This window comes from Benincasa hispida, chromosome 11, assembly GCF_027475165.1.
Source record: "Benincasa hispida cultivar pf3 chromosome 11, pf3_genome.v1.1, whole genome shotgun sequence".
In the NCBI taxonomy this organism is placed as follows: Eukaryota; Viridiplantae; Streptophyta; class Magnoliopsida; order Cucurbitales; family Cucurbitaceae; genus Benincasa; species Benincasa hispida.
Genome location: NC_143488.1, coordinates 821,455 through 835,656, shown reverse-complemented (window position 1 = coordinate 835,656; position 14,202 = coordinate 821,455). Strand labels below are relative to the sequence as shown.

General features: G+C 34.3%; 1 protein-coding gene across 8 annotated transcripts in view; it reads right to left on the bottom strand.

The window, feature by feature from the left end:
- Positions 1–90: 90 nt before the first annotated feature.
- LOC120081536 (inactive poly [ADP-ribose] polymerase RCD1-like) overlaps positions 91–14,202 on the bottom strand; it is a 28,064-nt gene continuing 13,952 nt past the window's right edge. For 3 of the 8 annotated variants that reach the window (XR_016524206.1, XR_016524207.1, XR_016524208.1), the window contains 6 exons: positions 6,107–6,348; positions 5,818–5,909; positions 5,435–5,617; positions 5,265–5,357; positions 1,038–1,521; positions 91–433 (listed from right to left, as the gene is read on the bottom strand). Coding sequence is in view for 2 of the 8 variants with exons in the window: in XM_039036505.2 (XP_038892433.1) it covers positions 407–433; positions 5,265–5,357; positions 5,435–5,617; positions 5,818–5,909; positions 6,107–6,348 (637 nt within the window). In the remaining 6 variants the exon portion in view is untranslated. Of the gene's footprint in view, positions 434–1,037; positions 1,628–5,264; positions 5,358–5,434; positions 5,618–5,817; positions 5,910–6,106; positions 6,349–14,202 lie in introns of all 8 variants that reach the window. The other 5 variants (XR_016524209.1, XR_016524210.1, XM_039036505.2 and 2 more) reach the window with 3 other exon arrangements.

Here is a 14,202-nt window from a genome sequence, read left to right as displayed (position 1 = left end):
AGACCGATTAAATACAACTGAAATTCTGGAAGGAAAAATAATCGCGTACAAACTAAAATGTGATAGAAATATGGATATGAGACTCCAATATAAACTTCAATAACTTCAATTTCATATATGATGAGATCACAAAATACATTTGCTCGTCTCATTACCATTGCAACAACTTCCTGATACACTACTAACATTCAATAATCCTTGTGCATAAAAATAATAACTCAAACATAATATTCAAAGAAAATAACCCAAATCAAAGTATATTTCAAGAGTCCTAAACAGAAAAACATAAGTTCCAGAGAAATGATGAGCATATTCACAATTTTATGTCGACACATTCTAACCAAAAGCATCACATAACCATTACCATTAAAAGCACTTTCTATCTTCATTGGTTCAGATCCTCGTGTTATGGGCTGGATGATTTCAGTGGCACCTGCGAGAAGTTTCAATAGAAAAAATATTGGACATACCTACCAAAAGCAGATTTCCTATACAATATTATTCAAATTTTCATATAAAAGACCAAATGAAATGATTTTCTTCGGTTAAATTACAAATTAAATTGCTTAAACTTTGATGCTTGACATCATTGAAGTTCTGATTTTGGCTCTAAAATATCACTGCTTAACACTACTACTTAATGTTGACACACTCAAATTGATAATTGTATAAGTAAAACCTTTAAGTTTCACAAATGAATCAATTTAGACCCTCTTCTAGGATTTCGTTTGAAGTTAACACATGTATGAGGTCTATTTTAAATGCAGAAATTAACAAAATATAGGAAAGATGCTGAAAATAATTGGATTGGGGGTGAACATGATTTTATTTGGGTGATTTTGAGTTGATTTAAAATAGAATAAAGTAAAACTAGTTATAAACCATTAACATAGAGTCTAAACTGAATCATTTGTAAAAGTTAGTGTTTAAATTGATACAACTATTGGTTTGGAGTTATAAATGATACAGCTCCAAAAGTTTAGGAGATAAATTGATCTTTTTTCCAACAAAGAGTCAAAGTTAATCATGATCCTCACCAGTTCGAAACAAACTGACCGAAGGACTCCTGAATATGGCACAATAAGGACCAGTAGAATCAACAGGGGCCACGCCTGAAAGTTTTTTTCTTTTTTCCAAGAAGATGAACGCTTGGGACTCTATAGACTGATGGAATCTACTCAACTATCACTGAGACAAATCGAACAATTAGACAGTTTTTCAACTAGGAAGTTGAAAACAAGTTCATGTTCTAACGACATCCAGAGTTCCTAATTGAACCAAAAATGTCCACAGAATCCATATAGCTTACTAAACCACTCATCGGGGACAAAAAATATCGAGCAACTAGGTAAAGAATGGGAGAATCATTTTCTATTTGACCAGGTAAACTGCAGTCGGGTTGCTTTGTCCTCTTGATGGATCCCTGAAGATCTTTCGAAAACTCATATCTTGTCTGATGACATTGAATTTGAAATCTTCACCGATGCACCAACAATTGTCACAAAATGCTAGAGAAGCCCTCTAGAAATGCTTACAAACTATTATTTGATTGATGAATAGGAACAATAGTGTCCAAGGATATGAACTCCCCACGGAGTGAAATTGAAAGGGGGAAAAACAGAACTATCTATGGAGACAAGCAAAAAACAAAACTAAGAAATTCTGAGAAGCAAGCATAAATTTTTAAAATAGGCAAAAATTCTAAGAAGCAAGCATAATTTTGAAAAATAGAAAAGTAAAACCAAAATCATTGTCATAGACTCTTTGTTTTCCATATATGTTCTCTTATTAGCCGTAATAGATTCAGTTTCCATTACTAATTTGCAATAGGCCATTAAAAACGAAAAGTTAAAATAAAGTCGTTATAAAACCAAGCCTCGTTCTTCCACATTTGTTCTCTTATTAGTTGTTCATTTTTCTTTCCTTATTTGTATAGGTTTTTGCTCCTATGTAACTATAAGAAGATCTGGTTTTACATCCGTGAATATGATATAATATCTAATTCCTCTCAAAATTAAGTTGGTACCGAACCTGAGACACCGTGTTCAGACTCTGGTAATTTATTAATACGTTGGGTTTAGTCCAAATTTCCACCCCCAAGTAAGAGGAGAATTAAAGTATTGGTATTAAAAAGTTAAATTTACCATAACTCATCATTTAAACTTAGGTGTTTCATGATAACATCAGGAAGTCAAACAACTCCAAGAGATTAAGAGAAACCCATCTTCCATCCCTACACAAAATTTCTATCCTTTTCCAAGATAAATTTTTGTTCCTACATTGGTGAACTCTATTGGGGTGATAGTCGGTTTGAATTTTTTGGTTTTAGGGTCAACCATGAACCAAATGGAACCAATCATTTTAATAAGGGATCCAAACCGACATCCAGCAAAGAGCAAAAACAATTGATTGGTTTTTATTTTATTGAGTTTATTATCGGTTTGGTTCTCGGTTTTTTGGTACTTTCTTTTTTTTCATCCAATTTTTTATTTTTACTTCCACTTTTCTGTTGAATGGGTCATTTATACTATTTTAAAATTAAATTTTGGTCTATTTTTTTTTCTATAGATTGAAATTGAACATTTTTGTGTTTTTTTTCTTGGCAATTTTCTAATTAACAAACATACATGTTCCATTATAATCGATCTTTTTTCTAAACAAATATACATGCATCATAATTAAAATACTAAAAGATACCTAATGTTAGAGTGTTTTTAAGGGTACATATATACTCCTGATTCGGTTGGTTTTGATTGGCTTTTCCAATAAAAAAACCAGTCTGGACCAATACCCTTTGGTTTTCTCTAAATACAAACCTAGATGTCCAGTTCGTACTAAAAACCAAAACTAAACCAGTGGATCGGTTTGGTTTTTCAGTTTTTTGGTTTTTTGTTGAACTCCTAAACTCCAATTGTTTCTGGATGATGTTTTGAAATTATGCTCCATTGGTGAAAGTGAAAAGCTTGATGTTCAAATAAGTGATGTGTATATAATTCAATGTGGCACTATTTATTTTGAATTTTAATAAGTTCAACAAAAACACACGTGAGGAGAACCTCTACAGTCATAGTGCCTTCATCATGAACTATGCTCTAACTTTTCTCACAAGCTTTTGTTTTGAAAATACGTGGGGTGTTCAACAATATACAGACATGAGGATACAACCCTCTAACGGTTAACCTTCATTATGAGCTATGCTTAGGTTGATTTTTCTTACAAGCTCTTGTTTTGAAAATAGGTAGGGTGGGAAAATTAAACCGTTGACCTTGACGTTGATAGTACAGGCTTGTGTCAATTGAGCTATGCATTAAATTTTTAATAGATATTTCAATAACTATGACAATGTCTAAGCCATTTTCATTTGGTTTCTTTCCACGTAGCATGGGGTGAATTTACATTGATAAAGGATTACAAGCTCCAAAGTTGCAATTGATTTTTACTGGGTTGTGGTACTTCAATTTCTCTAAAAATCAACAATCCTAGTATGTTTCCAATTTTAGCCCACCTAAACTAAGACCTGGGGTTTAGAGGACTAAACAATTAAACATCCTGAATAAAAGTAACTAAGGCCCCGTTTGGTAGTTACTTTTAGTTTTTTGTTTATAAAATTTATGCTTGCTTATGATTTTCACATTTTTTAAAGAAACACTTAAATTCTTAGTCTAAAAAAAAACTACTTTTTAAAAACCATTTTCTTTAGTTTTCAAATTTTGGCTTAGTTATTAAAAACATTGGTAAAAAAATAGATAACAAAACATAGAAACTAATAAGTGGAAGTAGTGTCATAAGTTCTACAACTAAAAACTAAAAACTAAATGTCCATTCAGTAACCATTTGGTTTTTTTGTTTTTATTTTTGAAAATTAGGCCTATAGACACTACTTCCCCCTCCAAATTTCTTTCTTTATCTATTTTTTACCACTGGTTTAAAAAACCAAGCCAAATTATGAAAACTAAAAAAATAGCTTTTAAAAACTTGTTTTTGTTTTTGGAATTTGAATAAGAATTCAACCATGGGGAGGAAATAGACTTAATTTTTAAAAACCAAAAACATAAAAGGAAATGGTTACCAAATGAGACTTAAATGATTACTAAATGGGGTCTAAGTTAACAAATTACTAACAATTGCAAAAGGTTGTGATTTGTTTTTTACCTATAGATATGGGAGTAATTTGATTCATTGACATGAAAGAGAGACGTTGAATTTTCATGTATAGAGTTCAAAAAGAAACATTGGACATATTTAGATTCAGTGTCTCTTTGGTTTAGCGGTCTTACTTTTTTATTTTTGTTAGCTCGTTTCTCCCTAGGGCACTTTGTTCCTTCTTGTTCTTACCTTTTGTATTTCTCTTAGGAGGTCTTCCTTTTGGTTTGGTTACTCGTTATCTGCACTACTTGGGTGTTCTTATTTTTATCCTGTTGTTTTTCATCTAACAATGAAATGTTTGCTTCATATCCAAAAAGAGAGACAGTTGACTTTTCAAGTATACAGAGGTCAAAGTATCAAAGGTAGAATGAACTTTAGGGAAATTGAAAATCAGAAGAATTTTTAATGTTGTAGGATTAAAGTAAATTAGAGTATCTTGGTCTAATCCTCTCCAACTTTGGCTAAAATGGTTGAGCAAAATCTCGGTGGCAGACTTGTATACAGTTCTCAACCACCAAAGAAAATTTTTGATGAGGTTCACACTCTACAGTTCTCAGATTTTTTATGGACTCCTTCAATCTTTGTAGTTACAGTGCAAGTATTTGGGGTTTTTACAAATCATTGCGCACAACAACAACAACAACAAAAAAACTTTGTATTCTTATTTTCTTTTTGAAACTCGAGGATAATTTTTTTTGGGAGGGATAGAATGATGTAGTAGGATCAAGGTAAATTAGAGTATCTTGGTCTAATCCTTAATTGATTAGGATTAGTTTTCTTGGCTTATTGAGATTAAGAATAGTTTCCAAGGTTTATTAAGATTAAGATTAGTTTCCAAGGTTTATTAGGATTAGGATTAGTTTTTTTAAAAAAAAATTATTATTAATAAGGATTAGGATTAATTTGCTTTCCAATTCTCTATAAATATAGGGATTGTCTTCTTTTATTGATAACTTTTAATTCATAATAAGGACTTGATTGGATTCTTGGGGAGAATTCTCCTATTATCTATTTAGGCTACATCAATTTTAATTAAAAAATGAACAAATGAAAAAAAAAAAAAAAAAAAAAAAAGAAGAAGAAGAAGAAGAAGAAGGAAAGAGGAAGCAGAAGATGACCTTGCAAAGACTTGATATTGTAGTCCTCAACAAAGAATCTCCAACTGTCAGCCTCAGCTGTCTTACAAAATCATCACGATTCATCTTCTTAGCCTAGAAAACAGTATCCATATAAATAACATGAAAAGACATGAAAAGAAGTATGACATAAAATTTAAATTCCAAATTACCCTGAATTGTTCGTATTGCATATTGACAAGTTCCATCTCTTTAGAAGAAACTTTATTAGAGATAGCAGCAAACAACATGGAGAAAGGCATCCATGGAGATTTGGGCGTTTTCATAGAGTTGGAACCCACACTAACTGCTCTTTCATGAGATCTCCAAACATCTGAAGGTTGACCGTCGCTAACCTAAAAGATAGTTTAATATTTGCAAGTAAAGCCACGAGCTAAAAGATCAAATATAAATGAAGGGTTCCTATTTTGACACAGTTCACCAGATGCCATATTCGGAAAACAAGAAACATGAACCACAACCCATATTTCAAACCTTCATGATGAATTGCTGGAATGTAATAGACATAAATCAACTGATAAATGTGAAGGCTTACCGCATTAACTACAGAAGACTCCAACTGTATTTGGTCGGGAGACCCTTGGCAAGATGCAGTGATCCTCGGAACATCATTAGTACGGTTTTCAACTGCACACATGGATCAGCATCCATAAGTGCTCAGAATAACATTACATGTATTCATTAAATTCCTACTATTTCAAATCAGAAAACTCTAATAAAAATATGGCTGTCCCAGGGCAGAATTAGTAAAACTAATCAAGGAAAAACAAGAATTAGGTCACAGGCTCTTCCAAACAAACAGTGCACCCAGAGAAGATCATCACCTTTGGGATTGGGAGCAACCTTAAAACTAACAACAGATTCTGGATAGATGTGGGTGTTCATATTCATTCTCCATACAACGTAATATGTTGGTTTTGTAAGGTTGTCCACTCCACTGTCAAAATCCTTGCTACTTGGATGGAATTGTTTGCTTCCAGGGTGAAGAAGTTCCAAGTTTCCCAATATTACACGGCAAAATACCAGATACTGCACTCTATTGTCATCAATATCGCAGTGACTTGCACTGTAAATAAACAAAAGATCAAATCTTCTGAAAGCAATATGGTGTCTGTTTACCAAGGACATAAAGGACAAAATGAATCCTGAGAAATACTAGGTATGAAATTGTCATGGCCAGATGAACAATAAGAAAAACATGCAAGCAAAGTAGATGTATAATAAGAAGAAAATTTTACTGAATTGTACAAATTATATAATGGACCCAATGGCAAATATGATAAAGAAAAGACATGAAAATGTAAAACATCTTCGGCCATCTACCTCAGTTCTAGAAGGATGAAAATTATTGGTTGGCATCAAACACAGACATAGACACAAGACACAAACACAACATGGACAGTGTCAATGTTATTTTTTGTATTTAAAAAAAATTAGGACACAAACACAAAAGTCACATTAATTAAAATATACATCTTTTAAAATAAATGTCATTTTTATAAGAAATTTCAAAATCAAAAAGTTTATTTATTCTATGCTTAAAAAGTTTGATGTATTTCACCATTAAAGATGGTCATTTGTGTTTCTGTCTTCTTTTTATACTAATTTTTATGTATTTCATTACAAAAGACTGTCATTTTTGTTCTGTTCTTTTTATACGAATTTTTGTCCTACCTCATAATTTATGTATATTTATTATGCTTGACAAGTGAAGGACTTGAATTCAATTTGTCCAAGTACGTTTTTTTTTTTAATAGAAATGTTTCATTGATGAATGAAATAAAAGAATAAACCCAACACCAAAAGGTGGTTACAATAAAAGCATCCAATAAGATGATAAATCAGATAAACTGAAATGGGAAAAAGGATGTTTAGTTTTGCACCAAAGATGAGTAGTAGAAAGAACTAAATCCATAAAACATTTAGAAGAGGGGACAAAAGTCCATGAAAAAGACGCTTATTACGCTTGTACCTATCGTGCTAATAAGTGTTTAGCATGTGTTGGGCGAGACATGAATTTTTGTTTCATAGAAGGTTGGTAATCAAAATGTTTTTTTTTTCCCACTTTTTGGTAAGAAACCGAACTTCCACCATGATAAAATGAAAGAAAACCAAGAGCAAGCAAAAAGAGTCTGACGAAAAGAACAAGGAGCCAGACAAAAAAAGGACAAGAGGGGACTCAAAAGTAACCACAAAAAGAGGCCCTCAAATCCAACAAAATCAAACCAAGATCATAATTACAAAAGAATCTACTAACTGATGAGCATTAAACCTAGCCCCTTCCAACACATCCTCACTCGATCTCTCCAACTCTCTATAATTCTTGTTGTTCCTATTGATCAAAAAACGCAAAACAACAACAAAGAAAAGCTAGCATGCTACAAAACTTAGCCTTCCTCACGAAAGGCAAACTCAAGAGCACTTCTTCAATCATGGAGAAGGTCCTCCAAGCCATCCAAAATGTTAAGAGGTTGGAATCACCTAATCAAGTAGACTGACCATTAAGTGGCAAGAGAGTAGTGCAGAGCGTTATTAATAACTTCCTTCAAACTCAAGGACACACTGACCATTAAGTGGCAAGAGAGTAATGCAGAGCGTTATTAATAACTTCCTTCAAACTCAAGGACACGATTGTACAATCTATAGAACAAATCCTATTCAAGTAAGGTCGTACTGTTATTAATAACTTCCCATATTGAAAGGTTTAGTTTTCCATTAAACACAAGAATAGAATTTGTGCTTGTTTGGAATGACTTTCTATATGTTCGAAAATGTGTTTTCAAGTACTTAAAATCATTCCAAACATGCCCTTCCGATCACATTGTTGATGCATTATACCATCATTGAATCCTTCTTGAAACTCTAAGAAGATAATTTCATGTGATAACTGGATCATTATAAGGACAATGAAGAAGTCTCTGATTCTAGGTTGAGAAGTGGGTAGAACATGACTACACCTTCAATTGCTCGTCTTAATTCTTGTTTTTGGTGCTGTCTTTCCAAGGCATTCTTGGATTTTTTCCATCCAAGACATTTATTTATTCAGATTAATTTTGTTTGGCTTGTATTCTTGGCCTTTTAGATTATCAATGTTATTTGTTTTCAGTTTGCTTTGGTTGCTATGTATTAAGATATGATGAGGATGCTATGGGGTGTCAACCTAGTTGAGATGTCTGGGTGCACCTCCTGATCCTTAGGTTCTTTTTGTTCATTGTATCCTTATATTGTACTTTGAGCATTAGTCTCTTTTCAGTAATTCAATGAATGAGGCTCGTTTCCTTAAAAAAAAAAAAAAGAAAGAAAGAAAGAAAAAAGAAAAAAACATGACTACACCTTCACAGATGAATTCCTATTCCGAGGATCATCCACTGTGATTGCCTAGACTATCACTAATTAAAAAGATGTTCTAAGATATAAATTTCAAAAGGCTAATAATAGTTCCTTTTGGTGAGTAGCTCGTTCTACTAGATTCTATCAGTTACGTGGGTGTCAAAAATTATCTAAAAAGATGCTCAACGTATCAAGTTTCTTCCAGCAACCTTACGTAAAGGATTACATTGATTGCTGCAAATATAAAAAGATATATATAGATAGATCTCTCCACACAGTTTATATATGGATTTCCAAGCACATATAAAGAAGATGACTCTGTCGTTGTAGCTGTGAATCAATTTTATGGAATATTCATTCATTTCTTGGTGGCAAAACAAAAAATATGCCCTATCCCTATGCATTGCCAATTCTGTTTCTTAAAAATATAAGAGAATGCATGGTATTTCGAAAACTAATTACCAATGACCTCTAAATTTACCAACACTCTGAAGAATTTTATGGAAGAAATTTGCAATCACCCTCCATCCACAAATAGATAGGCAAAGTAGGGTTTACTAACTCAAGCTAGGAAATTTAGAATTAAGAGATGACAAGCCTTAACAATGAGGCGTTAGCCTAGCTAGGTCAACTTTACTCGTGACAACATGAAGAATGGGTCAAGTAACTCCCTCTCGAGATTGTCTACACCTAAGCAACTAGATTGAAAATCTATCAAAACAAACATCCCAAGTCCAAACTGTTGTTTGCGTATATTATTGAATAATCGGCATAATCAGCATATACTGAATAATCAGCTTAAATTACAAAATAAATAGATACCAAGAATGTGATTAAAGAAAATAGCAGAAAAGGAAAAAGTACAAGAAAGGAAAATACTACTAATTAAGCCATAATTTACTCCCTCAAACTCAAGGTAGAAGGATGGCGGCCAACTTGAGTTTGTGAAGCAACTGGCAGATGAGGGTGGTAATTGAATAAAACTTTCAAATCAAATCACGGCATACCTGGTTGGAAACAGAAACCCACAAAAAACTAAAGCGCGGAGAACTTCTAGGCTAGAAACAGAGATCTAAAACAGAACCCACGAATGACCAATTTGAAAACAGAACAGAAATCCTGGAAGATCTAAAAATAGAGCAAAGGTTGAAACTGAAAAACAAGAACTAAAACACAGAATTAACTAAGTAGGTGAATCAAACCAAATCAAACTTATCTGACTAAATTAACTAAGTCGGCCTGACTAAACCAAACTGGTCTGACTTAACTAAACCGATTTAACTAGACCGAACCGATCTTGAACCAAATGCGAATCTAATCATTGTTATGATATGTATTCGTATCGTAATTATGTTTAGTTGTCCTTTATTGTAATTTTATATCTCCTAAATTAAGGCTTTTTAGTTGCCTATATATATATATATATATGTATGTATTTATGTATGTATGTGTGTATATGTGTATCTTCAGCCTGATTAATTAATAAGATCATTATTTCTCTCTAAAACTATTGAGAACATGGTATCAGAGCAATCTAGGGTCTAGAATATTCGTCTGACGGCTATGTTAGGATTTACGCTTCTCACAAGGTTAGGGTTTGAGTTGATTCATCAAATTTGAGTGGTCGTTTCTCTACACCACCCATCCCAGGAGAAGCGCCGCCGTCGTCCGCTCCAGTCTACAGTCGTCAGTTGTCGGGAACGACCGCGCGTGAGGTTCACGCGCCGCCACAAAGATTCTTCTCCATCACCACATGCCAGCGCCTGAGACAACCTCTCCACGTCCCGTCAATTGGGTTCTTCTCGGCTCATCTTTTCTTATTGTTCTGTGCATTTGGTTCCATTGAAATCTACTCGGTTGTGAGTTATTTGGAAAAGTACCCTTTTGTGCTTAGGGTTTGTCTGTTTTGTTTCAATTTGGAGTTGTTTTGTTCTTTGGTTCACCTTTGATTTCGATTCTGATTTGCTTTCCGCTTATGAGATCTACAAACTGTTTATTAGTTCATAATGAATGAAGTGAAACATATGGTAGTATCTGATGTAATACCCCTAGCATTGAAGATAACCAAATACAAGTTAAATAGATTGAATTGCTATGATTGGCGTCGAACGATTCAATTTTATTTGCTTTGTGCAAATATGGATGATCATCTGACTAAGGAGCCACCAAAAGATGATAAGAAAAAAGCTTGGCTTCATGTCGGCGCACGACTTTATCTTCAGATTGAGAATTCTATCGAAAGTGAGGTTGGTTTGGTAGATCATTGTGATTCTTTGAAGGAACTTTTAGAATTCTTAGAATACTCTGGAAAAGAACATGTTCATCGAATGTTTGATGTCTGTACGCAATTCTTTTGAGCTGAACAGAAAGCAAAATCTGTTACAAGTTACTTCATGAGACTTAAGAAGACAGCTGCCGAACTTGCTTTACTACTGCCGTTTAGCCCCGATTCAAGGTTCAACAAGCTCAGTAAGAAAAGATGGTTGTTATGATATTTTTTAATGGACTTTTACCTGAGTTTAGAATGGCTAAAACACAGGTTCTTTCTGATTCTGAAATTTCATCATTAGAGGAAGCCTTCAGTCGTGTTCTTCATATTGAGAGTTCTCAATCCGATTTGCCTGTTTCTCAACCTAACGGCTCTTATGAGTAAGAATAATAATAACTCCTGGGATACTTCAGGGATGACTAACAACTCTCAGAAGCCTAGTTATTATAATCGAAGATCAGATTCTCAAGAGATCATCTGTCACTATTGTCGTAAGCCAGGACATATGAAACGTGATTGTCAAAAGTTGTATAAGACTCAACGATCTCAACATGCTCAGATAGCTTCCACCAATAATATGGCTGAGAAGTCTGTTGTCATCTTTGCTGACGACTTTGCTAAATTTCAAGTATTCCGAGAATCCTTGCAGGCATCTTCTTCATCAAATCCTATTGCCACCATTGTCGAGACAAGTAATACGAAATATCTTCTTGTTTCATCTACTAAATGGATCATAAACTTTGGTGTCATTGCTCATATGAAAGCTAATTCTAACTTATTTTCTACGCCTTTGTCCCTCTGTCTCATCTCTGTTTGTCATTTTAGCAGATAGATCAACCTCCTCTGTTCTTAAATCCAACACCATTTCTCTCACTCTATCACTTTCTCTGTCCTCTGTATTACATTTGTCTCAATTGTCTTTTAATTTAATTTTTATTAACCAACTTACTCGTGACCTTAATTGTTTTGTTTCATTCTTTCCTGGTTATTGCTTGTTTTAGGATCGTATGACGAAGAAGATTATCAGTAGAGGACATGAGTCAGGGGGCCATTACACTTTTGACCATCAGATACCGAAAGTTGTGGCTTGCTCTGGAGTTACATCCCCGTTTGAAGTTCATTCCCGTTTGGGTCATCCATCATTGTTGGTGTTGAACTTTATCCAGAATTTCGTTCCTTTTTGTCTTTGAATTATGATTCGTGTCAGTTTTCTAAATTTCATCATCTTAGTTCTAGTCCTAGAGTTCATAAACGAGCCAGTGCTTCTTTTTAGTTAGTCCATTCTAACATTTGGGGTCCTTGTCCAGTCGTGTCCCAAACAGGTTTTCATTACTTTGTTACTTTTGTTGATGATTATTCTCATGTTACTTGGTTAAATTTAATGAAAAATCATTCTGAGTTATTGACTCATTTTTTTGCTTTTCATGCTGGGATTCGAGATCAATTTATTGTCGCTGTCAAAACCTTGTGAATTGATAATGCTGGTGAATCTCTCATGTACTTGGATCTTACTTATGTGGTCATGACATCGTTCATCAATCCTCTTGTGTAGACACTCCATCTCAAAATGGAGATGTTGAAAGAAAGAATAGAAACCTTCTTGAAACAGCCCGCGCCTTATCATTTCAAATGCATGTTCCAAAGAAATTTTGGGTTGATGTTGTGTCCACAACTTGCTTCTTGATTAATAGAATGTCTTCCTCTATCCTCAATGGAGAGATTCCTTATCGTACTTTTTTTCCTACAAAATCTTTGTTTCCTATTGCCCTTGAGAGCTTTGGTTGTGTTTGTTTTGTTTGGGATATTCGTCCAAATCGTACCAAATTAGATCTGAAATCTTTGAAATGCATTTTCTTAGGCTATTCACGTGTTCAAAAGGGCTATCGTTGTTATAGTCTTACTTTTAAACAGGTATCTCGTATCTCCTGATGTTACATTTTTCAAAGATATATCCTTTAGTCCATCACCGTAGAGTCCGTGTCAGAGGGAGGATGATGATCTTTTTATCTATGAGATACGTCATCCTCTCCTCCACCTTCCTTTGTGTCTCTTCCTTCTGACCCTCTGGTTACTCGAGTCTACTTCAGGCATCCTCCATAGCCATCTTCAGACCCATGTTCTCCACCACTAGCTTCTTCGACATCTGATTCGGGACCAAGTGATGATCTTTCCATTGCCCTTCGAAAAGGTAAACGCACTTGTACTTACCCTATTTCTTCGTTTGTTTCGTATAACCAGTTGTCTCCTCCCACTTATTCCTTTATTACATCTCTTGATTCCACCTCTATCCCTAACTCTGTTCATGAAGCTTTATCTCATCCCGGGTGGCGTAGTGCAATGATTGAGATGATTGCTTTGGATGATAATGGTACATGGGATCTCGTTTCGCGTCTGGCTGGAAAGAAGGGCATTGAGTGTAAGTGGATGTTTGCTATAAAGGTCAATCCCGATAGAACAGTGGCTTGGTTGAAAGCTTGTCTTTTTGCCAAAGGTTATGCCAAAGCTATGGGACTAATTATTCTGATACATTTTCTCCTATTGCCAAAATAACTTCCATTCGACTATTTATATCGATGGCTGCCACACACAATTGGCGCATCAAACATTAAGAATGCTTTTTTTCATGGTGATCTTCAAGAGGAAGTCTATATGGAGCAACCACTTGGATTTGGTGCTCAGGGGGAGAATGATAAGGTGTGTCACCTTCGAAAATCTTTGTATACATTGAAACAAAGTCCTCGTACATGGTTTGGTAAGTTCAGTCAAGCACTCGAATGTTTTGGTATGAAGAAAAGTACGTCCGATCATTCTATATCCTATCGACGATCTGACAATGGTATTACTTTGCTTGTTGTATATGTTGATGATATCGTTATCACTATAAATGATGTATCAAGTATATCTTCTCTTAAGATTTTTCTCCAAGGTCAATTTCATACCAAATATTTGGGGCTATTGAAGTATTTCTTGAGTATTGAAGTAATAATAAGCAAGAAAGGTATTTACCGGTCCCAACGAAAATACGTACTTGATTCGTTGTCTGAGATAGGTAAACTAGGAGTCAAACCATGTAGTACTCCACTGATACCAAATTTGCAACTTGCTAAGGAAGGAGAATTGTTTAAAGATCCTAAGAGACATAGAAGATTAGTCAGAAAGTTGAACTATTTAACAGTGACACGACCTGACATTGCTTAGTCTGTGAATATTGTGAGTCAGTTTATGTCTTCCCCGACTGTGAATCATTGAGCTGCAGTTGAACGAATCCTATGTTATATAGAAGATGCACTGGATGTGGGTTCTTATATAAAGATCATGGTC